This window comes from Camelus dromedarius, chromosome 7, assembly GCF_036321535.1.
Source record: "Camelus dromedarius isolate mCamDro1 chromosome 7, mCamDro1.pat, whole genome shotgun sequence".
Lineage (NCBI taxonomy): Eukaryota > Metazoa > Chordata > Mammalia > Artiodactyla > Camelidae > Camelus > Camelus dromedarius.
In genome coordinates, this window is record NC_087442.1 from 10,281,077 (window position 1) to 10,305,778 (window position 24,702).

Genomic DNA, 24,702 nt, shown 5'->3' on the forward strand with positions numbered 1-24,702 from the left:
ACCAAAAACCCGGCTCACACAGTCTCCTCCCAGAAGCCTCACCTACTGTGCCCCCCGCTGAGCTTGCTTCCTCTTCAACCTCCCACGTGTCTCTCTAAGAACTGCACCTGCCTTGCATTATGGTCATCTAAGCCTCCCCGACGGGAACGTCAAGACGTGACTCTTACCCTGCCTTCCTCCGTGTCCATTACAGTGCTAGGCCCTGAAGAAAGGGAGAGGGAGGAATACAAGGGTGTAGTTCAAGTCCGAGGTAGAATTAGGCCAAAGGCTGGATCAAGCCCAGGTTGAGTTTAGTGTTAGAATTGGCACTGGGTTAGTCAATTCCTAATCACACCCACTAGGCGGCGCCCGCAGTCTCATTCCGGTCAAGGTACCTCCGGTTTTTGAAGTTTATTACCTGTTTTACAAGTTTCCTTCCTGTCTTGCTGCCCCTTTAAGAAGGTGATCCAGGTGAGGCCTGGACTCCGCCCCCGGCGGTGGCCCCGCCCCCCGCCCCCCGCCCCCGCCCGGCCCTCCAGGCTCTCCCAGTCCTCGCGACCTGGCCCCGCCGTCCGGGCCGTGGTCCCAGGTCCCGGCCCGGCGCCATGGAGCGGCGCTGGCCCCTGGGGCTCGGGCTGCTGCTGCTGCTCTGCGCCCCGCTGCCCCCGGGGGCGCGCGCCGAGGAAGGTACCGACCCCCGCCCCGCCCCGCCCCCTTCTCCTGGAGCCGGCATTCCTGAGGAGGCCTTCTCTTCGCGCCTCTCTCCGGCGCTCTTGTTTAGCCCGGCCGCCTGGCGATCGCCTGGCCTGGCCAGTCTTTGGTCTTTAACCCCAAACAGCTGCTCTCCCGGGTCAGTCACCCCCGCCCTCTCTGGCCAGCAGTTTGCCCCTGGGGGTGGGGAGTGAGCTCCCGGCCGCTGCGAGGAAGCAGAGGCCAGAACCCCCACCCCAGCAATCGTGGGGACTCCTCATTCCCAGGCAGTCCCAGCCTCAGGTGTCCGACCCAGAGATCTGAACGCTCTGAAGTCGGAGGTGGGAAGTCTCCTTGTGCCAACCTAGGCGGGGGGACAGAGGGATCTGCCTTTGGGGGATGGGTCAGGACTCAGGGAGCAGGGGTTCTCGGATGCAGAAGTGAAGTCTTTCAAGTGGACGCTTGAGCAGGCTCTCTGACCCTCCTACCCCTACTTCCCAGACTGGCAGCTGCAGCTCTACTCCCACTCCACACCCCACATCACCGAGCAGGCCCTTTGCCACCGAGGACCCCACTCCAAAGTCCCCTGTCCACACCCTTCCCACTCAGGACCCCAGAGGCTGAGCTCCTCTCTCGCCATCCACCCGTCCAGTTCTGCGGCCAATGGGTTCCCCGGGGCTGCAGCAGCCCCCCGAGTGAGAGGCTGACCTCTGCAGGGGCTCTTCCTGAGACTTCCTGTGTTGACTTTGGTCAAAGGTCCAGTCCTGCAACCCTTGCCCCACTCTGCCTTCCTCCCTTCACAGACTAATCGCTGGAACTCTTCACTCCTCCGTAGTGGCCCGTTTTCCTCCCCTCCACCTCAGGAACTCACAGCTGTTAGGAAAAGGATGCTGAAGCCTGGGGCTGGGGTCCCAGAAGGTGGAGTGTGTGTTGTGTGTGTGAGGCCTCTTCCCCCAGAGGTGACAGGCCCTTTTTCTCCCCACCTTCAGTCACTCTGATGGACACTAGCAAGGCACAGGGAGAGCTGGGCTGGCTGCTGGATCCCCCAGAGGACGGGGTAAGTGTCAGGGGTGGAGACGGCCGAGGGCAGCTCAAGCCTGAAGGCCAGTGGGAAATGGGGTGGTGAGGTGGGTGGAGAAACGGTGAAAAGAGCAGGAAAAACTGGAAGTGTCTCCTCTGGGAGGGGGGGAGGTGAGTCAGAGTCTTCTGAATGGGACCTGGGGTGGGGGGGGGGTCAGGCTTCACCCCATAGGGAACGCTTCAATGCCTGGCTCCTCCCCTCCCTAACCCAGCAAGAGAGGCTGAATACTTGTGAGGACCTCCAGGAGGATGGGCCCCTTGGGAAGAGAATGGACCATCCTGGGGATGGTTGAGAGCTGTGACCCAAACACAGAAAAGTGTCCTCAGCGTGAGGTCCATCCATCCCAATGGAGTTGCTCAGAGAGGTTTCAGGGAGTCAGAGAACCCCATAAAAATGTATTCAAAGTTGTGTATATGTCTGTGGACTTTTTTTCTGAAGAGGAGACTCAGTTTTCATCAAATTCTTCAAAGGGTCTTTGACTCACTCAAAGTTAAAAGTGGCCCCCATAGAGGTCCCTGAGCCCTGGGCCCCTCCTCTGCCCTCCGCAGCCAAGTCACACCATGCATTCCCAGCCCCTTCCATCCTTGGATATTCCTAAGACCCAGTGAGCAGAGGTGGGAGCTTGTGAGTCCCAGAGCCTGAGCGGAGCCACTCAACAGCACTGTCTCTGGACCCAAGGGAGGCTCCCAGGTGCCTCGGCCTCCTGAACTGTGGCCTCAGGTCCCTTCCTTCTGGTCCTAGACCCTGTTCTCTAGGTGTTCCCTTTCGCTTTCCCACCCCAGTAGGAATCCAGCCTCTATTTCTGGGGTTGGGCTTACTTGCTTTCTTTCCCTCTGGGTCCTAGGGTCCTGGCTCCACTTGGCTCTCCCTCAGAGTGGCCTGTAATTAGAATTAATAGACTAAACCATAATGTACCCTACAGGAGGGGCTGCTTGGAAAATCCTAGCTTAGGCCTGCCCTAATAGATGCCTCATCTCATAAACCAGCTAATCACTCCACAGTGAGGACTGCGGGTCCATCTGCTGACTCCCACAGCCTTCACCCAAATGACTCTTCCCTGACTGGGCTGGAGTGGAAGCAGGGCCCCGTCTGCAGCTCAGGCTAAACAGCTCTGCACTGGGAAGACAAGAAGCAGCAATAATCACACACTCCCGCTGTCTGCCCTGTCCCTTCTCTTCCCCTCTGCATCTTCTCAAAACACACACACACACATTCAGATTCAGGGCCCCCGGAATGTACCTGTGTAGCAGCCAGCAGCCAGAGTGATAAGTGAAAGGATCCTGGTTGCTGGTTCTCCCCCATCTGTCACTGCCGGAGCTGGGGGAAGCGAGTTACGGCTGGGAACAGCTGCTGCCCCTGGCTCCAGCTGCAGCCATGGCAGTCTGGCTAATGAGCTGCGCGTTAACCACCTACCACCCTTGCACCTGACCTCCACCCCAAGCCTTCCACTCGGACTTCCCCATCACAGTTTCCTCTTAAGAACAGGCTCCTGGGGCTTTCCATCACTGCAGCCTGGACACCCCTTGCCTGATCTTTGAACTCCCTAACATAATACAGAAATATGTGTGTCACGGCAGCATATACTTCTGCCCCTGCCCAATGCCACCCCAACTTCTAGTTCATGATACTTTTTCTTGCCTTTTCCCAGAGCTGAGAGTAGCAATGAAAGCCCTTGGGAAAGTGGACTTTCGATGGGCCTCAGTCTCTTCTTTATAAAATAAGGGAATTGTAACCCAAATATCAATGGAGTATTTTCTAGAATTTGAGAGCTTCTTAAATTCATCTGGCAGAGAAAATATGTAAGAACAGATGAGATTTTCTTTTTTGAGAAAGAAGAATAATGAAATAGCAGACTTGTCCTACCAGAAATCAGAAAATACTATATACATCAATTATAATTAAAACATTTGGCATTGCACAAGAATGCTCAGGTCAGTGGAACAGAATAGAAAGTCCCCAAACATACCCACGTAACCGAGATTTTAATATGTGGTAACATTGAAATTGCAGATCCATGTGGAAAGTATAGACTTGTCAATAAAGTGGCAATTTGGCATCCGTAATTTTTTTAAAAAGGGAGAAGGTTAAGTTAGATCTTCACTTCACACCATACACACACACAAAAATTCTAGTAAGACTGAAATAAAAACCTGAAACCAAACCTACAAAAATGTTAGGAGGAATATAGACAATATTTATACGTTCAGAATGGGAGCACTTCCCAAGCGAAATACACAACACAAAAAGGAAGAAAGATGGATGTCATCATGTAAAAAATGTTAAGGTATGTCAACATCAAAGACATCACTAACAAAATTTCCTCGGCATGACAGAGAAAATATATAACATACATCTCAAGCAAATGATTAATGTCTATGATGTAAAATCAAAAACAAAACTCATCCAAAAGAACAGAATATCAATCAAAGATTACTGGTAACTGCACAAATAGCCAGTGAGCAAAAAAGGAATGCACAACCTCCCCTTCAAAGAAATTAAATTAAAATGACAAGAAGCCGTGTTGTCTATAAGACTGGCCAAAGTAAAAAGATCATGGACATCCAGTGTTGAGGAGGTTTTGAGAAAATGAGCCCTTGTGCGTTATGGAAGTGTAAATTGATAAAGGCTTTCTGGAGGACAATTTGGCAATGTCTTCTTATAAAGTTTATAATATGTTTACCCTTTGATACAGCAGTTCTAAAGAAATCTGATAGAAATCTCTACATGTTTACTTAAAAATAAAAGCTAGAAGTTACCTAAATGTCCAACAATAGGCGAATGATTAAGTGAATTATGGTATATCCGTACAGTAGGAAAACATTTTATTTATGGATTGCTAAAAAAATTAGGTAGGGGTAGAGTATAGCTTAGTGGTAGAGTGCATGCTTAGCACGCCCAAGGTCCTGGGTTCAATCCCCTGTACCTCCATTAAAAATATAAGTAAATAAATAGGTAAACCTAATTACCTTCCCCCTTCAAAAAATAAACAAAATAAAAATAAATCTATTTTAAAAAAAGAATTAGGTAGATCTATGTACTTTGGGGACAACTTTCAAACACTTTATTTGTTAAAAACAAACAGTAGGTTACAGAATAACACTTGTACGTTAAACAGTTACGTTAAACATACATGCACATGAAAAACAATTCAAATATTTCTCTAGAGGCACTGAACATTTTCGGTCTGGGAAGTTTTATTCTGAGTTGTTAAGGATGGGTGGACAGATGGGAGGACTTTCACTTTTTATTATATGGAAGTTTTTATTCTTTGAGTTTTTATGATAAGCACATAGAGGCACAGTGATTAAGAGCGTGAACTCTGGAGCCCAGGGTGTCTGGGTGCAGCTCCCAGCTCCTCCTTTTAATAGCCGATGCCTTGGGCAAGTAGGTCCTTTAACTTTGCTGTGACTCAGTTTCTTCATCAAAAGTGCTTACAACAGTGACTGGCCCGTGGTAAGTGCTACATAGTGCTGGCCGTTACTATTACTAGGTTTAAAAAAATCTTTCAAAGTAAAAGAAGTCAAGGAGGGTGGATGGGATGGATGACATCTAGGAGTCCAACCAGCTCTCCCCGTTGTTGATCCTGATGGTGGCCATAAGTGGGGAGGGTAAAATTGTCTTATACGGAGCGTTCTATGCTTGTTCTTGCCCTCCAAAAGTTCGGGGCCTCAATATTAAACGTAGTCTCCTCTTCTCTGAACAACTAGGCAGAAAGCTTTTGTGAATGAGCTTTTGCTACAAAAATCTGCCTTTGGGGCTCTATTGCTGATGAAATAGGTAAAAATGGGGCTCATATTCTTGTGATTAGAGTGGGCTAATTGAAGGGTCCAGGGCTGACCAGGGTTATTAAGAGAGTGTTGTCTTGCCCATCTTGTATCCAAATAAATCCCTGACCCTGAACATTTAACCAACTATCCTGGGGCTGAGGGGTAGGGAGGGGACAAGTGGCTTGAACCCAGCCAGGGAGCTCTGACGCCAGCTTCCTCACCATCCAATCTGGAAAGTGCGTGTCTGGGGAGCAGGTGATGACCACTCGGAGCCTGACTCTGATTTTCCTCTCGCAGTGGAGTGAGGTGCAGCAGATCCTGAATGGGACCCCCCTGTACATGTACCAGGACTGCCCAGTGCAGGACAGCAGAGACACTGACCACTGGCTTCGCTCCAATTGGATCTACCGGGGCGAGGAGGCATCCCGCGTCCACGTGGAGCTGCAGTTCACCGTGCGGGACTGCAAGAGCTTCCCCGGGGAAGCCGGGCCTCTGGGCTGCAAGGAGACCTTCAACCTCCTGTACATGGAGAGTGACCAGGACGTGGGCATTCAGCTCCGGCGGCCCTTGTTCCAGAAGGTGCTTCTACCCCTCAGGGCCGTTTCGGCCCTGACACTGATCCTTGCCCCACTCCTTTCCATGACCCGACTCCACTGAGAAAAAGAGAAGGTGGCAGAAGCAGGAAGAGAGTGTAGGAGTGGAAAAGTGAAAAGAATGCAGCACTAGAAATCTGAGGGGCTGGATTTGGGCACCTTTTTCTGCTTTGACTTGGGTCATGTCACTAAACCTCTCTGAGCTTTGGATTCCTTGTCTTAAAATAGTGATGACATTTTATTATTAACCATATGAGTGCCCGCCTCATCTATTTTAGAGGCCTTTAAAGGCACCTGTTGAGATAAAAGCCTGGCCTGGTGGAGGCCGGGAAGAGGTATTTGGACCTTTTCAGTGCTCCCTTCATTCGTGTGTGACACACGCCCGTCTGTATACCCAGAGTTGTAGGGGAAGACAGTTCTCTGCAAGCTACTCTCTGATCCCACCTCTCTCTTCCCTACTCAGGAAAACGGACTGGAATGCAAAAAAAGGAAGGAGTGCATTATTATAGGATGTGCTTTCATCTTTTTCCAAAGAGACTATGTCGTAAAGTGTGTTATTAGTAATAAATTAACGATGACACACTTTATAACTGATCACCTCGTTGGCACTGAGGTTGAGAACACCTTCAAATAGTGGAAATTATCTGGCTGCAGCCTCCCACAGCCTGGGTTCCAGCCCCAGCCCCATTATGTAGTCACTGTGAGATCTTGTACGAGGTCTTCAGTCTCTCTTAGCCTTAGTTTCTTCATTAGTCAAATGGGGAAGGTGATTTATCCTACCTTGTAGGATTACTGAATGGACACAGCAGTGTAAGTGCACATAAAAGTGCTTAGCTCAGCAGCTCCCATGTAATCAGCCCTCAGTTTATGGCTGTGTAAACTGTAAAGTATTAAGCAAGCGGCCAATTCCATTATGTGGCACAGAGCACAGCTTTGCCGTGACTCCCCCTTCCCCACATCTTCCCAGGTAACCACGGTGGCTGCAGACCAGAGCTTCACCATTCGAGACCTTGCATCTGGAGCAGTGAAACTGAACGTGGAGCGTTGCTCCTTGGGCCACCTCACCCGCCGAGGCCTCTATCTTGCTTTCCACAACCCGGGTGCCTGTGTGGCCCTGGTGTCCGTCCGGGTGTTCTACCAGCGCTGCCCCGAGGCTGTGCATGGCTTGGCCCAGTTCCCCGACACTCTCCCAGCGCCTGGTGGGTTGGCTGAAGTGGCTGGGACCTGCTTGCCCCATGCCCAGGTCATCCCCAGCTCCTCAGGTGCGCCCCGCATGCACTGCAGCCCCGACGGTGAGTGGTTGGTGCTGGTGGGGCGGTGCCACTGTGAGCCTGGCTACGAGGAAGGCGGCGGCGGTGTCAAGGCATGCGTTGGTAAGGAGACTCGAGGAGGTGGTGAGAACTCAGGGGTGGGCCTCCTGGGTCCCAAGGGAGGGAAGAAAGCCAATACTCCATCTCAGTGATTTTTTAACTGTGTGTCCAAGGGCCTGAGAGACGGATGCAGGGGTGTTTCCGTACAAAGGATTTGGGTATTGGGTGGGAGAGTTGTGATTCTGCCTGTGGAACACTGGACGGCCATGGGTCTGCGGCGTCTCTCTCCAGCCTGCCCGAGCGGTTCCTACCGGGCTGATGTGGACACGCCGCATTGTCTCAAGTGCCCCCAGCATAGCACAGCCGACTCTGAAGGGGCCACCGTCTGTACCTGTGAGAGCGGGCACTATCGAGCTCCTGGGGAGGGCTCCCAGGAGGCTTGCACACGTGAGTCCCAGGGAAGGGCCTGGCTGGGAGGAAGTGCGGGACTTGGGCTGAGCCTGTGTTAGGGTCACAATTTGCCAGAGCTTATCTGATACTGGGGACAATGCAGGGTGCTGGCCATTTAAAATCCGCACCCTCACCCTCACTCTCCCTGGAAGGATGCAGAGTAGTGGTTAAGCTACTTTTTCCCCACTAGGAATCAAATCTGGCGAGGGCTTTGGAGGACTTCGAGAATTGGGGTGTTGGGAGGAAGCGATGGGCAGGCAGCTCAGGTGAGAGCAACGCTGGCCCCTACTGATGGCCTGTCTTCTCCCACAGGTCCTCCCTCAGTCCCCCGAAACCTGAGCTTCTCTGTTTCGGGGACTCAGCTCTCCCTGCACTGGGAACCCCCAGAAGACATGGGGGGGCGGCAGGATGTCAGATACGATGTGGGGTGTTCTCAGTGTCGGGGAGCAGCGCTGGAGGAGGGGCCCTGCCAGCCCTGTGGGGGAAGTGTGCGCTTCTACCCCGGGCCCAGAGGGCTCACCTCGCCCACTGTGCGTGTGGACGGCCTTGAACCCTACGCCAACTACACCTTCAATGTTGAAGCTCAGAATGGAGTGTCGGGGCTGGGTGCCTCCAAGCATGCCAGTGCCTCACTTAGCATCAGCATGGGGCATGCAGGTGAGGTCCTGGGCGGGGAGGGGGGTGGACTCCAGCACCTGGAGGAGACCACAGGGCGTACATAGGACCACAGGGACAAACTGATGGGCAGGAAGCAATGAGAAGTTACTCATGATTTCTTCTCTCCGGACACCCAGAGCCCCTGTCTGGCTTGTCCCTGAGGTTGGTGAAAAAGGCCCCGAGGCAGCTGGAGCTGACCTGGGCGGGGTCCCGGCCTCGCAGCCCTGGGGGTAACCTGAGCTACGAGCTGCACATCCTGAACCAGGTGAGGACGCAGCTGATCATCTCCCGTGTCTGTACCTGGGTACACCCCAACATTCCTAGCCTGGGATGTAGGACAGGGGAGAGCTGCCTGCAGTGATCTGCGTGGTTTTCTCCCCAACACCCTACAAAGAGCCCTGCCCTGGCCATTCCCCAACCCACCCCTCCCCACCTGCTCCCAGGACTGCCCATCTCCTCCGCCAAATCTGGTTCGGCACGGCCCATGTAACACGAGTCCCCCCACCGCAGGATGAAGAACGGCACCAGATGGTTCTGGAACCCAGGGTCTTGCTGACGGAACTGCAGCCAGACACCACGTACATTGTCAGAGTCCGGATGTTGACCCCGCTGGGCCCTGGCCCCTTCTCCCCAGACCATGAGTTTCGGACCAGCCCACCAGGTCAGTGGGTTGTCCTGTGTTCTGTCTCAAACATGCACACAATCTTCATCCCCCTGAGGCTTCCAGGTCCTAGTCGGTGACCTTTCTCCTTCCTCTACACACATACACCCATAGAAGCTGCCTGGGCAGACAGCCCCACATGGACTCACACCTCACGCCCTTCTCAGACACACATTCTAATACTGGATACTGGCAGCCAGTATCCTATCAAATCTCCTAACCTCTCAGTTTAGTGTCCACTGGCAGGTGGCCCAAGCTGGTGGTCCCTGGGTGGGGCCCTTTCCGTGTGCTCTCTCGCCTACACACGCACCCATCTCTCTACTTAGGCCACTGAGGGACCTCCCCCACGCCGTGCGCCCTTGTGGCCTCCATCATCCCTGTGGGCCCTGAGCACCCCCAGACTTCCTCACCCCATGTGCCTGCAGTTCCCAGGGTCCTGACTGGAGGAGAGATCGTGGCCATCACCTTTGCTCTGCTGCTGGGTGCAGCTCTGCTGCTCGGGATGCTCATCTTCCGCTCCAGGTGCTGCTCCTGCCCCTCCCCATCAGCCACCCTGGGGCCCTTTGCCCAGGCAGAAGCTCCTGGAGGCAGCCCAGCAGCCCTCCCAACCCCCAGTACCAAAGCTCCAGTGTCCCCACACCCACTTGCTACCCCAGCCCCTGCTGTTTCTGAAGAAAACTCAACTGAAGCCCTTTGGGCACCTGAGGTGGTCCTGGGACCCTGAAGAAGCTGATCCCCACCCCCACAGGAAAGCTCGGCAGCGACGGCACCAGAGGCAGCAGAGGCAGCGTGACCGCATCACCGATGGGGACAGAGGTGAGCCACAAGAACCTGGGTGCACACAGGTGTGCGCGTGTGTGGGGAGGTGCCGCTGGGATGGGACCAAGGGACTCACATTTACTAGGACAACTCTGGGGGCACACGTGGGCTCTCCTGTCCCTAGGGCTCTTGTGTTTTGCTACTTAATTAACTTTGGTTAATTAACTTTGTACTGATGGCCCCCCAGAGGCTCTGTGCAATTACCTGTTAGCTGTTGGTGCCAGTGCGGCAATGCCCGGCTTCTGGGCAGCCTTCCTTATCCTGCCTGGCCAGGTCTGTGGGCTGGGGCTGGGCGGGAGGCGGCGATTGCCCACAGGCTCCCTGAGTTCCTCCCAGGCATGTGGGCTTCCTGCTGGTCACCTCATTAGATGCTCCACGGAAGGGGGAGTCTGGGGTCCATCCAAGTCACAGGGCGGCAGTGAGGCTTGTCTGGAAATGTGAATGAGGTGTGAGTGAGTGGAGGAGTATGGTGAGCAGGGGTGAGGAGGACGGGCAAGGACGTGGCGTCAGTGAGCCACAGGAAGATTGGGTCACTTGAGGCTGTGAACATGCTTTAGGGTCTGGGTTCTGGCCCTCTGCTCTGGACCTTGGGAGCTGAGGACACATGAGTTTTTCACATGGTCAGGAGGCAGTCCCTCTGGGCCGTGGAGGATAGAGCCAGAACAGGACTCCTCGGGGAAGAGAAGGATGAGAAGTCTGGGGTCTGCAGGCGGGGCCCCTCCCTCCCCCTACCCACTAGGGCTCCCCAGGGGCTGAGCCCTCCCTGGTCTCCTTACAGAGGACAAGCTGTGGCTGAAGCCTTACGTGGATCTCCAGGCATATGAGGACCCTGCCCAGGGAGCCCTGGACTTCACCCAGGAGCTCGATCCAGCCTGGCTGGTTGTGGACAACGTCATAGGGGAGGGTGAGCCCTGCAGTCCCCTCTGTGTGGCAGCACAGAGCTGCTAGCAGGCCCCTTCCTTCTGGCCCTCCCCTGTGGAGCCCAGCTGGCCTCTCCCCTGGCCCCAGAGCTCCCAGATGGGTTCCCTCCCTGCTCTACCCTGTGTCCTGGAACCACTGTGTTCATATTATAACCTTCTTATCAGGTGTCCTGGAACAGCCCTCGCCTCCTGCTCCATCCGCCTCTGTAGTTACGGAATTTCTGATAAAGAGCAGTAGACACCATCTTTGTCAGTAGAGGGCTCGCCGTGCCCAGGCTCAGGCTGTTCTCAGACGGTTCCTGAACGTGGGAGAGATTCAAAGCCTCCCTAGGCCTGCATTCCCCTCCACCAGGGGCCCAGTGTCCTTGGGCTGCCCTGGTCCCTTGGGTCACCAGAGAAAATGGATCTGAGCAGAGAACAAAGCTTGTCAGTGTCTTTGCTGATTGTGTGGTCAAGCTGGCCAAGCTGTGGCCGGAGGAGCTTACGGAAGAGAGGCGGCAGTGGTCAGCCTCTCCGGTCACTTGTGCACTGTCCCTGGCCAGCCTGCCCTCTGTGTACGCAGCCCAGTCCCACTGCACCACCCCCATTCACCCAGTGCCTTCTGAGCACCTCCTGTTGGCCATGATGCTGCTACCTGGGGAGACAGTGCTGACCAGTTTGCAGGGCTGCACTCCTACTCCTGACCCCCGTCCCCTTTCCCGGGAAGAACAGCCAAGCCCTTGTCCCAGGAAGGAGGGCACACCATGTCTCTGATCCTCTGGTCCAGAGAAGAAAAGGGAACTGGAGGACTGGAGATATCGCTGCCCATCCCCCTTGGGGAGCCTGACAGTGCATCTGACCATGACCCTGTTTTCTTTCCACCCAGGAGAGTTTGGGGAAGTATATCGAGGGTCGCTGAGAATCCCCAGCCAGGACGCCAAGACTGTGGCCATTAAGACCTTGAAAGACACATCTCCAGATGGCCAGTGGTGGAACTTCCTTCGAGAGGCAACTATCATGGGCCAGTTCAACCACCCACACATTCTGCACCTGGAAGGCGTTGTCACAAAGCGTATGAGGGGCGGTGTCGTGGAGCGGGAGGCGGGAGGGGTGGATGAGGAGAGAAAGAGACCACCAGAAGCGGAAAGGCAGGAAGCCTGTTCTGGGTGGAGATGGGGTGGAGGCTGCCATGGTGATGTGTGCTTTGTGTCTCAGGAAAGCCCATCATGATCATCACCGAGTTTATGGAGAACGGAGCCCTGGATGCCTTCCTGAGGGTGAGGAGGGTGGAGGACCAGCGGGGATGAGGGGTGCGCCGCGGGGCCCTGGGCACTGGCCCGGGTCTGGGAAGAGGAGACCTGCCCCACCCACTAAGTCACCCACCTCCTGCTACAGGAGCAGGAGGACCAGCTGGCCCCTGGGCAGCTGGTGGCCATGCTGCAGGGCATAGCATCTGGCATGAACTACCTCAGTGACCACAATTACGTCCACCGGGACCTGGCCGCCAGGAACATCTTGGTGAGTCAGAACCTGTGCTGCAAGGTGTCTGACTTCGGCCTGACCCGCCTCCTGGACAACTTTGATGGCACCTATGAAACCCAGGTGAGAGCCTTGTACTCACCCCATGCACTTGCACACACACAATTACATGCCGTATGGACAGTCACATGGGTGGGTAATGAATATGGGCCGCATGCTCATGTGGACATGGTAACTTCCCATCCCCTTCCCTGCCCTGGAACTCACGTGCCCTGTTAGGGAGGAAAGATCCCCATCCGCTGGACAGCCCCTGAAGCCATCGCCCACCGGATCTTCACCACGGCCAGCGACGTGTGGAGCTTTGGGATTGTGATGTGGGAGGTGCTCAGCTTTGGGGACAAGCCCTACGGGGAGATGAGCAATCAGGAGGTGAGCCCGGGTGCTCCTCTCGTCCCCTTCCCAAATCTTCCTTGGCCCATTCCTGCAAACAGCCTTCTCTCTTCTTCCTGACCCAGTTTGTCTACGTTCCTATCTGCTCTGGTCGCCTTCATCTCCAGCCCTGTTCTCTTTACCGCCCACACCCTGATCAGGCTCCACTGCAGTGATCTGGTGGGAACAGAGGTTCCTCATGGGCTGCCAGGTTAGCTTCCTACCCTTGGGCGTCCCTCCTCTCTTCCTCGCTGCAGGTCATGAAGAGCATCGAGGATGGATACCGGCTGCCCCCTCCCGTGGACTGCCCTGCCTCCCTCTATGAACTAATGAAGAACTGCTGGGCCTATGACCGAGCCCGTCGGCCCCCCTTCCACCGCCTGAAGGCACAGCTGGAGCACTTACAGGCCAACCCCCACTCCCTGCGAACCATTGCCAACTTTGATCCCAGGTAACCACCCTGGGGAGGGCAAATCTGGGAGAATGGGAATGGGCGCTCAGCCACATCCACGGAACCCTGGGCCCATGGAGCTCCTGACAGTTTGGCAGATGAGGAGGGATTCCAGTCTGCACCCTCAGGAAGTAGGAGGTGCGGTGTCTCGCCCTTGAGAGCTCTAGTTTGATGGAAGATAGGAAGTAAACACACTGAGATGGAAAGTACATATAAGCAGCTTACAACCTGATACCTGCTCCAGGGAGCTTGGTCGCTTAGACTGGGGTAGGGAAGACAGAGAAACCTGCAAGAGCAGGACAATGGGATGGCTGCACGTGGTGACTGGGAGGGGCAACCTGCAGGGTCTGGAAGGCTCCCAGATCATATGGCCAGCAAGGGCTGGGGAGCAGAGAGTGGGCCAGTTGCAAATAGTGCAGGGTGCGGAGAAGTTTGGGCTTTATCCTGAGTGTAGAGAACTACCAACCAATTTTTTAAAACTGCGCATGGGAGGGACATGGTCAGAATTCCATTCTACTGAAACTGTTGCTCAGAATATGGAGAATCAACTGGTTGCAGGAGGTAAGGTGGGGGAGACAGGCATGGACGGACTTCAAATGCTTTATCGGGTAAACCCGCCCTCGTGTGCTGGCCTCCGTATCAAACCACCATATATAACCTTGTTTCTGGGAGAAAATGTGCTCCAAGTTCCAACTTTTGAAACTATCTCTTGGAGCACAACTCCCTCGTACACTGGAGACCGCATGTGCTAATCTTTCTGGAATGTTGGATATTTTTCCCCCAGCAGATTTACTTTGCTAATGGTTTTTGGCTCTGGCTGGCTTTAGTACAGGAACACTCATTGTACTGCGGGTGTCAGAGTGCAAGAATAACAGCTGAGGTTGGAGGTGGAAGGCAGGGGGCTGCTCCCAGAACTCGGGGGGCCACCCTGAAAAACGGCAGGACCACACCCGGCTTCCAGGGCCTCTGCTCTCCCCCTCCTGCTTTCTCTCAGCTGGGATATAGTTCGTGTCTTAACCAGCCCCCTCATGCAGAGCTGACCACTGCAGTGGAGATGGGCTGGTGGTACCTTCTGTTCAGACTTCTGGGGCCGCCGCTTGCCCCGGCTCTGTCGGCGCAGTAGGACTGTCAGCCTGCCTGTCGCTGTTGCCAGGAAACAGGCCAGGAAATGGGTTCACAGACAATGGCCGGGCTAATCCACAAAGTCTAGATAATCTCTGTGCTCAGACACCCAACTTGAATGCCGGCTGCACATGCACAGAGGCTGAGCTCATTTCGGGAGAGCCCTGCACCCCCCATGCGACTGAGGTAGCCTGTGTCCCACAGGGTGACCCTTCGCCTGCCCAGCCTGAGTGGCTCAGACGGGATCCCCTACCGAAGCGTGGCTGAGTGGCTGGAGTCCATACGAATGAAACGCTACATCCTGCACTTCCGCTCTGCCGGGCTGGACACCATGGAGTGTGTGCTGGACCTGACGGCCGAGTGAGGACCCTGGGGGCCTGGGCAGGGGAGGGCAGCTGGGGTTTGAGCCAGCAGACTCAGGATCCCCTCTCCTTGCCCACAGGGACCTGGCGCAGATGGGGATCACACTGCCGGGACATCAGAAACGCATTCTTTGCAGTATTCAGGGATTCAAGGACTGAGCCCTGCCCACACCCACCCTGTCCTCAGGGAGCAAAAATGGGGCCGTGGTCAGGCCTCAGGCCCCTTCCCTGGACCTGCCAGACATTGGCCTTTGGTGCTGCTCCTGCCCACCCTTCCCTGAGGAACTGCCGCTGGAGCCCGGAAGTCTCTTTGTTTTAAAAAGGGAGGTGGGGTAGAAGTAACTGTGGGAGTTGGGGGAGGGTTTAATATATATATATACATATACATATACATATATATTTTTGTAAATAAACAGGAACTGAGTTTTCATCTTTACCAGGGGTTTTTTTATCCTTTATCTCATCCATCTCACTCTCAAGGGCTGTAGGCACAAAAGAGTCGACCACTAAGAATTCTGGAAAACAGTTCTTTTATTTGTAGCTGTAGCCACAACCTGGCGGCACGGGGGCAGGTGGGAATGTCCAGGCTGGTGACCCAGCCCAAGCTCCCAGAGGGTCAGGGTGTCCCCTGGCCCTCAGCAAGCAGAGTACGAGGCTGCTCGGGGCATCGGTGCGGCAGTGAAAGCAGCAGCGCTCAGCCTGGTGCCCCCTCGGCTGGGGTACCTGGACGACGGTGGGTGGTCCCTGCAGGATAGGGGAGGACTGGACTCCAGGGCTGGGACTCTGCAGCCCTAGGCCACACTGGGGCCCTGGATCAGCACACAAAGGATACTGGGGTGGGGTCTGGTATGGAGGGAAGGGCTGGACATCAAAAAATAACTGCAGGGAGGTGGGGTGGGTAGAGGGGTGGGGTGGTCTCATGGTGGGTGGTCCACTGCTGGGGAATGGACTTGCAGTTGAAAAGGGGGTCGGTCCTCATTCAGGTCTGAGCTCTGGCCGTGTGGCATTTCCGGCAGAGCACGTGGCCATCCAATGGGAAGCAACCATTGTCATCTGCCTCAATGGACAGCGGCTTCCCACAGTCCTGGGAGAAGGAAAAAGAGCGCACTGGCAGGGAGGCCCCCTGTGCACCCCACCTCCCACCTTAAAATTGGGAAGGCTGGATGCTCACAGCTCAGCCAGTGTCCTTATCATCTGTCCCCCCGATCACAGCCACCTCCACTCCTAGCACCCACTTCCACTTTTGTCCCTCAGGACCCTCCCGCGGGTGGGCAGTGGGTAGAGTTGCTTCCAAGGTGCACCCCAATACAGGATATGTGGCCTCCCCCACCTGTCTCACCTCTATTCTCACTCTGCCCTGAGACCCTCAATCCTGCCATAACTGAACACAACCCCCTTTCCTCCCATTGGTTGCTGCCATTTCTTGGTTTATCTGAAATTCAGTGACCCCACCGAAACCCCACACCCCACTTTCTACAGTGACAGAGGCTCTGGGCTGAGCGGGTGTGGGTTCCGCCACTGTCCACCCTCAAAATGCATCCCCGCCTTCCTCCAGCCTGGCTCTGTCCACACCTAGTGGGCGAGCTGTGTCCCACCACCTCCCAGCCCCGAGGGGCCGGGGGCACGGCCAACCTCACACTTGTAGCACTTCATGTGGAAGTTCTTGTCCAGGGCGACCACCCGCACAGTCTCCTCTCGGCCAGGCTCAGGCATGATGGGCTCGGCGCAGACGGAGCACCTCGGGGCATACTGCCTGGGGGCAGAGAGCGTGCTGGGAGTCAGAATGGGGGCGAGGGGCACCGGGCGCTGCCCCCGAGAGTGCAGGGAAATGAGACGGCAGAGCGCTTGGGCCATCTTGTCCCACCCCTTTAGGTGCAGGAAGCTCAATAGAAAGGCCTAAGACTGGCTGCCAAGACTGACCTTGTCAAGGGGAGTCTCCCAACCATCCCCGCATCCTCCCAAAGCACCATCCGCCCCAGGAACCTCTGCCACCAAGTTCTAACCTGCCACAGTCACACTGCAGCCCCTGCACAGAGCGCTCCCAGAGGCGCCCCTCCCCGTCTCCCATTCCTGGACCCTGACCCTCGCCTACCCCGCGACCTCGGGTGCCCCTGCCCAGCTGCTAAGGCGTCTGGAGGGATATGACCTGAAAACACACCTCACACACACTCATGTGAGAGTCAGAGTCTGCAGCTTCCCTGCTGCCACCCTTTAGCTACATTATGGGGTTTTGCCGCTGGCCTGAGAAAGTAGCCACCTTATAAGCACTGTTTCTAAGGGGAAACCAGAGTTCCAAACAGCTGATCGCCAAAGGAGCTTTCAGAATCCAGCTGTGTGTGAAATGAAGTCACTCCAGAACACACTGCTGAATGCAAGACCACACCCAAAAGAAACCTTGGAGAGCCAAGGGCCAGGGGAGGGGGACAAGCCAGCAGCAAGACTGCTACCCAGGCCTAAGGCTGCTGGACAGCTAAGTCCAGAGGGACTGGTCTCTGCTGTCTATAGACAGGATGTGGGGACCAAGTCCAGGGATTTGCAGCTGTCTTGGGACCGGGGGGCAGGGGGACAGCCTGGCTCCCAGACAAACCATAGTAGGCACCCAGAGAAGAGCCCAGAAGGTGGGTGGGCAGGGTCCTCACTTGTGGTAGTCGGGGACGCAGTGGGGCCGGTTGGCCTGGTCCACGATGAAGGAGGTGCCCTCCAGGGGGCAGGCGCAGACCACACAGGTGAAGCACTGTGGGTGGTAGGCTTTGCCTGTGGCCCTTAGCATGCGGTCAGTGATGGGCTGCCCGCAGGTGTTGCATTTCTCCAGGGTGTCCTGAGGATGGAGCAGCAGGAGTTTGGCAGGGAACTGGCACCCGAGGGCCAGCTGCCAGGGCACATCTGTCTGCCCCATGCCGCCCCCTCCCCGTGGCTGAGCGCCAAGTGCCCCCAGCCCCAATCCCGACTCACAGTATAGCAGCCCTCACAGTACGGCGCCCCCTCCAGGCTGTAGAACTGCTGTCCTTGCAGCTGCTGCTCACACTGGTGGCAGGTAAAGCAGGTGATGTGGAACAGCTGCCCCAGAGCGCGAACTGCCGGCTGTGCACGTGCCAGGGGCTGGTGACACCGGCCACAGAACTCTGAGAAGGCCGGAGAAGACAGAAATGAATAGGAGGAAGGGGGTAAAGCTTGCAAGGGATCAGCGGGCTAGGACAGGGAGCGGAGCCACAGGCACCAGGCTGCACATTAACAGAGATGTCCCAATAGGTGGGCAGTGGGCTCACCATTGACAGCCACATTCTGCCTCTGAGGATGTTCCATGTCCTGCATCAGCTGTTGGGTCAGCTGCTCCAGCTCCTCCACCTCCTTCAGAGTCAGAGGTCCTGGGGCCCCAGAGGAGCGCACCTGAAACCCCAACACTTGCTTCATGCTCTCTCCAGGATGACCCCCTCCGAGAACCCTCCCCAGCTGGCTTATTGACTTTCTTCCAAAAAGGACTAACCCTGCTCCCGTTTCCCAGACACTCAGGCTGGACTCAAAAAGCGCCTCATTCTCCCTCCCGGATCCCTAGCACAACACAGATAAGGGTAGGGGGGAATGACCTTTCCTCCCGCTTTGCCCAGCCCCGCCCCGGGCAGTCACAGACAGGCCAGACTGACTAAGCGGACGGAGGCCACGCACACAGCAGCTCAGGTCACTGAAGCACTGAACACACTAGGCCACGCATCAACTCCACAGCGCATGCTGGGACACGGCCCCACGGAGAGGCTGGCACGCAATGGCGTGTGCACCCACACGCACACACACCTACCCGTCCCGCCGGCTGCCGAGCAGCCCCTGACAGCGTGAGGATACAACACAGGTGGGAGTCAGGTTAAATAAACCCCAGCGCCGTCTGCAGGAGGCCAGCCCGCAGCTTCCACGCAGCGGTCCCGGGGCCCCTCCTTAGATGGGGTCCTGGACGACCTGACCCCATTCCCTCTCCAGAAGGCTCCAGAGAAGGGCCACTCTCTAGGTCAGTCGACCCCTCCTGTTTAGGGGATCCTGAGGCTGGGGGTGGGGATAAGGTTAGGGGGACAGTGCCAGTAACCCAGAGAAACCCTGGGAGGAGGTCCCACAGGGACTATCTGACCTGCAACAGCATTTCCATGAGACAGTCCAACAGGAATGCAGAGTTGGTCACCCTGGACTGTGGCTCCCATCACTGAACGCCCTACTTGCCAATGCCTCCACTCTCTTAACATCTGGAACCTCAAGACCTCCCAGCTACCTCCTCCCAAGGCCACCTTCTCCTCAGCCCTGGCTCCACCCGCCCCCCAGTAGCCCTGTCTGCATCCAAAGCTGCATCCGCCTAGGGAAGCACAGATCCACAGATGCTCCAGCTCAGCCATTTTCCCCCCAGACCCCTGCTGCCCTTCACTGACTGACTGTGTGAGTCCCCTGTTCAGCCCCCTCTTCTATGTAAGCTTCACCTTTTCCTCTCTCAGGCATCTTGGGGATAGAGGAAGAGGATACAGCCAGCCCTTGCTCTCTGGTACTACTTAAACGTCTCTTCCATTCTTTGGAAGTATGAACTATTTGGACATCAGCTCCCCGTGGGTATCCAGGCTCCTTCAGGACACACTCAATCCAGCCACTGTTTTCCCTCTCAGCCTGCCAGCACCGATGTCCCCACTTCAAAATGCACGGCACTCAGACCTCTTCAACTCCAACTGTCCAAACATCCCTCCATCTCAGGCACCTTCCAACCAAGGAACACCTTGGACCTAAGGTTTTCTGGCCTCTACCTCCAAGACCCTGGGCTTCACCTCCCAACCATCACCTCCTCCGCCTTTCCCCAATCACACCTACTGAATGAACTTGCTCAGAAAGGCTTTAGTTCCTGACTCCCAACCCTCTCCATATGCCTTCTGCATCCAGCCCATCTGGCTTGCCTCCCCCTCAAGCCAGGCCCCTTGACCATCGATTTCTACAAGGCTCTCATGGCCACGCTTGCCACCTTCAGCCACCATCATTTATCTGGTCCAATCTCAACCCTGGGTCAAGCCGCCACCCGCTTCCTGTTTCTGCCTCCAAGCTGCAGAAAGTAGGTGGGGAGATCACTGAACACTGCAGAGAGAGTTCACAAAACACTGCAGCGCCCTCCATACCCTCCCGCCTCAGCTCGGCTGTCTGGTATCTGGCTCCCGTGGGTTCTCAGTCGCCTTCCCCACAGCAGCTGTTCCAAACCTTTCCATCTCAAGCCCCCAAATGCTTCACCCCCTCGCTCTCACAGATGACCTCACCTCCTCCGTGACCGAGGCGCTGGAAGCCAGCCAGCTCCAGCTCCCTCATGGCTCCTCTTCTCTACCGAGCCTGCGGCCACACCACCCAGTTCTCCGGGAATGCCTTGGGGGCAGGGTGGCCGCCAGCCCTCCTCCAGGACTGTCCCAGCAGTACCCCTAACCCCTCTTCCTTGGGCTTCTCTCTCTCTCTCTCTCTCTCTCTCTCTCTCTCTCTCTCACACACACACACACATACACACACAGAGTTCTTCCCTCAGTCTTTCCTCTCCCTGCCAAGCTGAGAACAGGCAACTCTTGGCAACTCCATTTTCTCACCACCTACTCACGGCTCAACTCACCACTCTGTCCCCACCACAGGACACAGCCATTTACAACTTCCAAATCGTCTGGTCCCTGGCGTTCTTTAGTCCTCAGACACCCACTGAAGAGCCCCATGGCCATCACTCTCTTCTCTGGGATCCCACCCTGACCTGTGACTCTCCTCCTCCTTCCTCCATTCTTGCCCCTCCCCCCTGCTCCACAGGAGCATCACCCAAGGGTCTTCCCAGGCCCTCGGCTCCCTGCCTGGGCTTCAGTATCACTGCACACCATCACCACGCAAATGCACACCCCGAGCCCAGGCTCTCTCCTGCCGCCTGTCCCCCACTTCTAACTGAACAACAGTTCCAGCTGAGAGAAGGTCCTCCTAGAACCTGTTGCTCAACATGCAGACAGCTGGACCCTCCTCTTCCCGTCCACACCATTTCCCCTTTTGGACTTCTCTATTTTGTCAGCAATACTGTCATTCCAATACACCCAGGCATTTTTTTGTTAGTTTGTTTGTTTTTTACTCCCCCTCCTCTTCCAAGCACTTTATTGGTTACCGAGACTGGAGGCTCTTCCTTTGTAAGAGCTCCCATATCTGGGCCGTATTTTTTCATTTCCACTAATGTTCCGCTAATATGAGGAAACCTCCACACGTGACTGACCTCCCACGTCTGCTGGAAAAACTTTCCCGAAAGCTTCCAAAAGCAATGCTGTCACTGGCCTCCAGACCCAGCCACACACCTACTCAAAATCCTTTATCGCCTCTCCAGGGCCCGCAAGCTTCCCGAGTGGTCTGTTTCATTTCCTCCTCCCCTGAGCCCCCACCTACCTCTCTAAGTATCGCTCTATAATTTCCCCACAGGTACCTTCCACTTGCTGTTCTCCAGAGACCCCTGGGTACATTCGTGCCCTTGAGTTTTGTTCATGCTATTCCCACTCGAGTGCCCTTCCCTCTCCTCTCTGGATTCTTAAGTCGCACCATCCTTCGAGGAACGCCAGCACCATTGATGACTTTTCCTAACTTGCCAGCCCCTACATTGGCTCCCAGTTCAGAGTTCCTGTGACGCAGGATTCTGCAAAACTCAGTGGCACTTGGCAACTCTTCCTACCCAGGGCCTGCACAGAAACCCAGCTGCCAGTTAACTCTATGGCTGGTTGGACTAGATGACTGGCAGGGTCCCTTAAACACAGATCTGTCTCCAGAACTGGAGGACAGGAACGGTCAGGCAGGAATGATAACTTTTCTACTTTGAGCATTCATGTGCTATATACAGATCCCAGCACTTTTGACGCATCAGCTCACTTAATCTTCACAACCATTGTAAGGGTATTTAGTGAATTGAGGCTCAAGGTTCACCTAACTTGCCTGGGGTCTTGTAAGCCAGGAATTCTACTCCAGGTCCACTGATTCCCTCAGGCTTAACCTCTTTGAGATCTCTTCCCACCCAAGCACAGAGCACAGTGCCTGGCACTGGGCAGATGTTGGCTGGCTCAGCCAGTATTTACAATGACTCTTATCACCAGATGGGCCCTCGGGTGGAGAAGGCAATCAGAGGAGCAGAGATTAACTCAAGAATCCAAGAAGGGGAAAGATCTGAAGTTGGACGGGTGATGATCTCATCCCTTCCCTTTAACATTCTGGGGCAGGGCGCAAGGGAGAGTCCACCAAATCCTCCTCCTAATTCAGAGCCTGTGCAGCTCCCCCAGCTCCCAGCCAGGCCCCTCCCAACCCCAGACCCTGCCTGGCTCTCTTCCAAAAGAGCCTTCTCTTACCGTGGTCGCACCAGTCCAACCCCAGAGACTGAAACTCCTATCCCACCGCCCCTACCCGACTCTCTGAGACCACCTTCCCCCTTATCCTCTGGCTCCTGACTTAGCCCTGCCCCCAGCCCCCTGGTCTCAACTTGGTCCTCCCACCCTCCCACCCTCCCTCACCTGGTTTTGGTTTTGAGCCGGTGGGGGCACTGGGTGCTGCTTCTCCTGCACCTGGGGCTTCTCCCTCTGCTGAGCATAGGTGAAGCTGGGGGGCTGAGGGGAGCTTGCACCAGTGGAAGAGGGAGCTTCAGGGGGCCCCAACTTCTGATTCGGCTGTGACCCGGGTCCACCTGGGGCTCCAGGGCTAAACTTGGAAGCCACAGGAGTAAATTTGGGAGTCACTGGAGAAAACTTAGGGGCTGGAGCTGGGGCTGGGGGACCTCGAGGCTGGGTGTTAGCCAAAGGCACAGGCTGGGGATGGGCCTGGGGCTGGGGCTGTGGCTGTGGCTGCGGCTGGACATGGAGCTGGACCTGAGGCTTGGCCTGGGCCTGGGGCTGGGCCTGGGACTGCACGTGGAAATGTGTCTGGCTCTGAGGCTGAGCCTGGGACAGAGGCTGGGAGCTAGAAGGGGACTTCCAGGGAGGCAAGGGTGCTGTGCCCCCAGCTGCAGGCTTAGTACTGGATTTAGAAATGAATGGAGTGGCGACCGGTGGGGGTACATATCCAGATGACACCTGCAAGGGGAGGCAGAGGGGAGAGAAGTGTGTCAGAGGAGGGTGCTGCCCTCCATAATTCTAACCCTACGCCCTTCCTCCCTGCCCTGCCTTTCCTACTCTCCTGTCCCTTACCCGGGCCTTGAAGGGATCATTCTTGGTCATGTCATCCAGCAGCGAGGACAGAGAGTCGATCTCCAGATCAATACTGCTCACCTTCTCCCTGGGCTAGAGGGTCAGGGGTCAGAGCACCCATCCCAGTTTTCCACTGCCGCCTCACCCCCATCAGGGCAGAGATGCAGGGAGGTCAGAGGAAAGGACCCGCCTCTCCTTCCCTTGGGGTGTCCAGCGTAGCTGCCCCTCCCAGGCCTCCATACCTGTGGTGGGAGCTGTATGGGGGTCTCAGGCCCTCCCTCATCCACTACTGGAGGCGGCGGGGAAGGGAAGATCTCCTCCTCCAAAGGCGCAGGGGGAAACGGTTCCTCGATCGGAGGAGGAGGAGGTGGGAAGGCACCTCCCAGAGCGCCTTCCGCGTCGTCTCCCTCCCCAAGCACGGGAGGGGGCGGTAAGGGAAAGTCTGGGGTTGGAAGGAGAGAGGGCAGTCAGCAAGGACCCCTCTACCCTTCCCCAAGTTCCCCCCCTTCTACAGTTCTAATCCCCTAAACGAAGAACTCTCTCGGGGGTCTGTATGGGAAGTAAAAGGGGGCGCAGGGCGTCCTGGGAGCACTGGGTCAGGAAAGGCCGGGGCTCAGCCAAGGAGTGGTACATCTCTCATTACACTTCGGAAAACGGACCCAGAGGGGAAGATTCGTGCCCCACATTCCCGCCTCCCACCCCCAGGCGGGGGCCTTGGAACAGTCCCAGGAGCCCTGGCTCCCAGCCATGAGCTCCACGATGAGGTAAGAACATCTGCTCGGGACTGGGTGGCTGCGCCCAGCCCCCTCCGCTGCAACCTTTCCAGACATCCCCAAATTTCCGAAACCACTGCCCCCAGCCCGGCGCCCGCCGAGGTCCAGCCCCCAAGCTCGGCCACATACCTTCTGGGGGCGGCGGTGGGATCTCGCCCACCCGGCCCATCTGTGCGCGTTGGGCCCCGGCGGCCGGGGGAGGCTCGCTGTCCCCGGGCCGAAAAGGATTTACTTTGGGCTTTGGGGCCACCACCGGGCCGAACTTCTTCTGCGGGGCGTAAAAGACCGGCGCCGAGACGGAGATCGCGCGAGGCGGGCGGGGGGCCGCCATGGCCGGGCCGGGCTGCGGGGGGTGGGTGGCCGGGTTACGCAGCGCCAAGCCCGGCGGAGGACCCGCTCTCGGGCCCGGCTCCCCTCAGCGCCCCCGCTCCCCCACCCCGTGGGCGCCCGCCGGGCGGCTCCCCGCGCCTCACCGCGGGCCGGAACGCGTGCGCTGCGTCTCGAGTGGCCGCCTCGCAGCTGAGTCCGCGGACTCTGCGTCCCGGTCCCGAGCTGCCTCCAGCCAGGCGGGGAGGGACGCAGGGAAGAGGGAGGGAGGGAGGGGGCGGGGAGAGAGCGGCGCCCAGACCATACAAGGAGCGGCCCGGAGAGGGGGCGGGGAGAGGCGGGGAGAGGCGGGGAGGGCGGACGCGCCAGGAAACTCCCCCAGGAAGAGGCCCTGATCTTGCCCGGGGCTGCAGGCTTCACCGAGGTCCTCCCAACCCCACTCCCGGCCGGCCCCGCCGCCCCCGCTGCCCCCGCCGCCCCGGCTGGGCATAGACCACCCCTCCCCAAACACAGGCCTCTGATGTCATTTCCTGACTTGCCCCCCTTCCCCGCCCGACCCGCGGGTGCCCGAGATCTGACTCACCGTCCCTACTCCGGGCTAAGCCGGCGGAGGTTGGGCTGGTGTCCCCGAGGTGGCCAGGCAGCCCAGTGGCGCCTCCGCCCTGGCCCAGCCCCG

General features: G+C 56.6%; 2 protein-coding genes across 2 annotated transcripts; one reads left to right on the plus strand and one right to left on the minus strand.

Annotated features, from left to right (window-relative positions):
• Positions 1-543: 543 nt before the first annotated feature.
• On the plus strand, positions 544-15,185 carry EPHA1 (EPH receptor A1). The gene is made up of 18 exons (XM_031455533.2): positions 544-666; positions 1,659-1,726; positions 5,815-6,096; positions 7,078-7,483; positions 7,712-7,867; positions 8,183-8,527; positions 8,665-8,792; positions 9,038-9,188; positions 9,614-9,710; positions 9,937-10,004; positions 10,786-10,911; positions 11,793-11,978; positions 12,122-12,183; positions 12,302-12,508; positions 12,665-12,814; positions 13,072-13,265; positions 14,592-14,747; positions 14,830-15,185. Exons 1-18 carry the CDS (start codon positions 585-587, stop codon positions 14,906-14,908), a joined length of 2,943 nt encoding a protein of 980 aa, XP_031311393.1. The 5' UTR covers positions 544-584; the 3' UTR covers positions 14,909-15,185.
• A 77-nt stretch (positions 15,186-15,262) lies between these two features.
• ZYX (zyxin) lies at positions 15,263-24,284 on the minus strand. Its single transcript, XM_031455534.2, has 10 exons — positions 24,173-24,284; positions 23,829-24,042; positions 23,169-23,368; positions 22,927-23,019; positions 22,258-22,812; positions 18,016-18,136; positions 17,702-17,871; positions 17,389-17,567; positions 16,382-16,502; positions 15,263-15,833 (listed from the first exon to the last, which is right to left on the minus strand). Exons 2-10 carry the CDS (start codon positions 24,028-24,030, stop codon positions 15,729-15,731), a joined length of 1,746 nt encoding a protein of 581 aa, XP_031311394.2. The 5' UTR covers positions 24,031-24,042; positions 24,173-24,284; the 3' UTR covers positions 15,263-15,728.
• Positions 24,285-24,702: the final 418 nt, after the last annotated feature.

What these genes read in the sequence shown, in the direction of transcription:
- EPHA1 (XM_031455533.2), top strand. Translation starts at nt 585, where the DNA reads ATGGAGCGGCGCTGGCCCCTGGGGCTCGGGCTGCTGCTGCTGCTCTGC. An exon ending in ATGGCACCTATGAAACCCAG is followed by an intron (nt 12,509 to 12,664) that starts GTGAGAGCCTTG and finishes GTGCCCTGTTAG; the next exon opens with GGAGGAAAGATCCCCATCCG. An exon ending in GTGCTGGACCTGACGGCCGA is followed by an intron (nt 14,748 to 14,829) that starts GTGAGGACCCTG and finishes CCTTGCCCACAG; the next exon opens with GGACCTGGCGCAGATGGGGA.
- ZYX (XM_031455534.2), bottom strand. Translation starts at nt 24,030, where the DNA reads ATGGCGGCCCCCCGCCCGCCTCGCGCGATCTCCGTCTCGGCGCCGGTC. An exon ending in ATGATCCCTTCAAGGCCCGG is followed by an intron (nt 22,813 to 22,926) that starts GTAAGGGACAGG and finishes CTCCCCTTGCAG; the next exon opens with GTGTCATCTGGATATGTACC. An exon ending in TGCGTCCCCGACTACCACAA is followed by an intron (nt 16,503 to 17,388) that starts GTGAGGACCCTG and finishes CTCTGCCCCCAG; the next exon opens with GCAGTATGCCCCGAGGTGCT.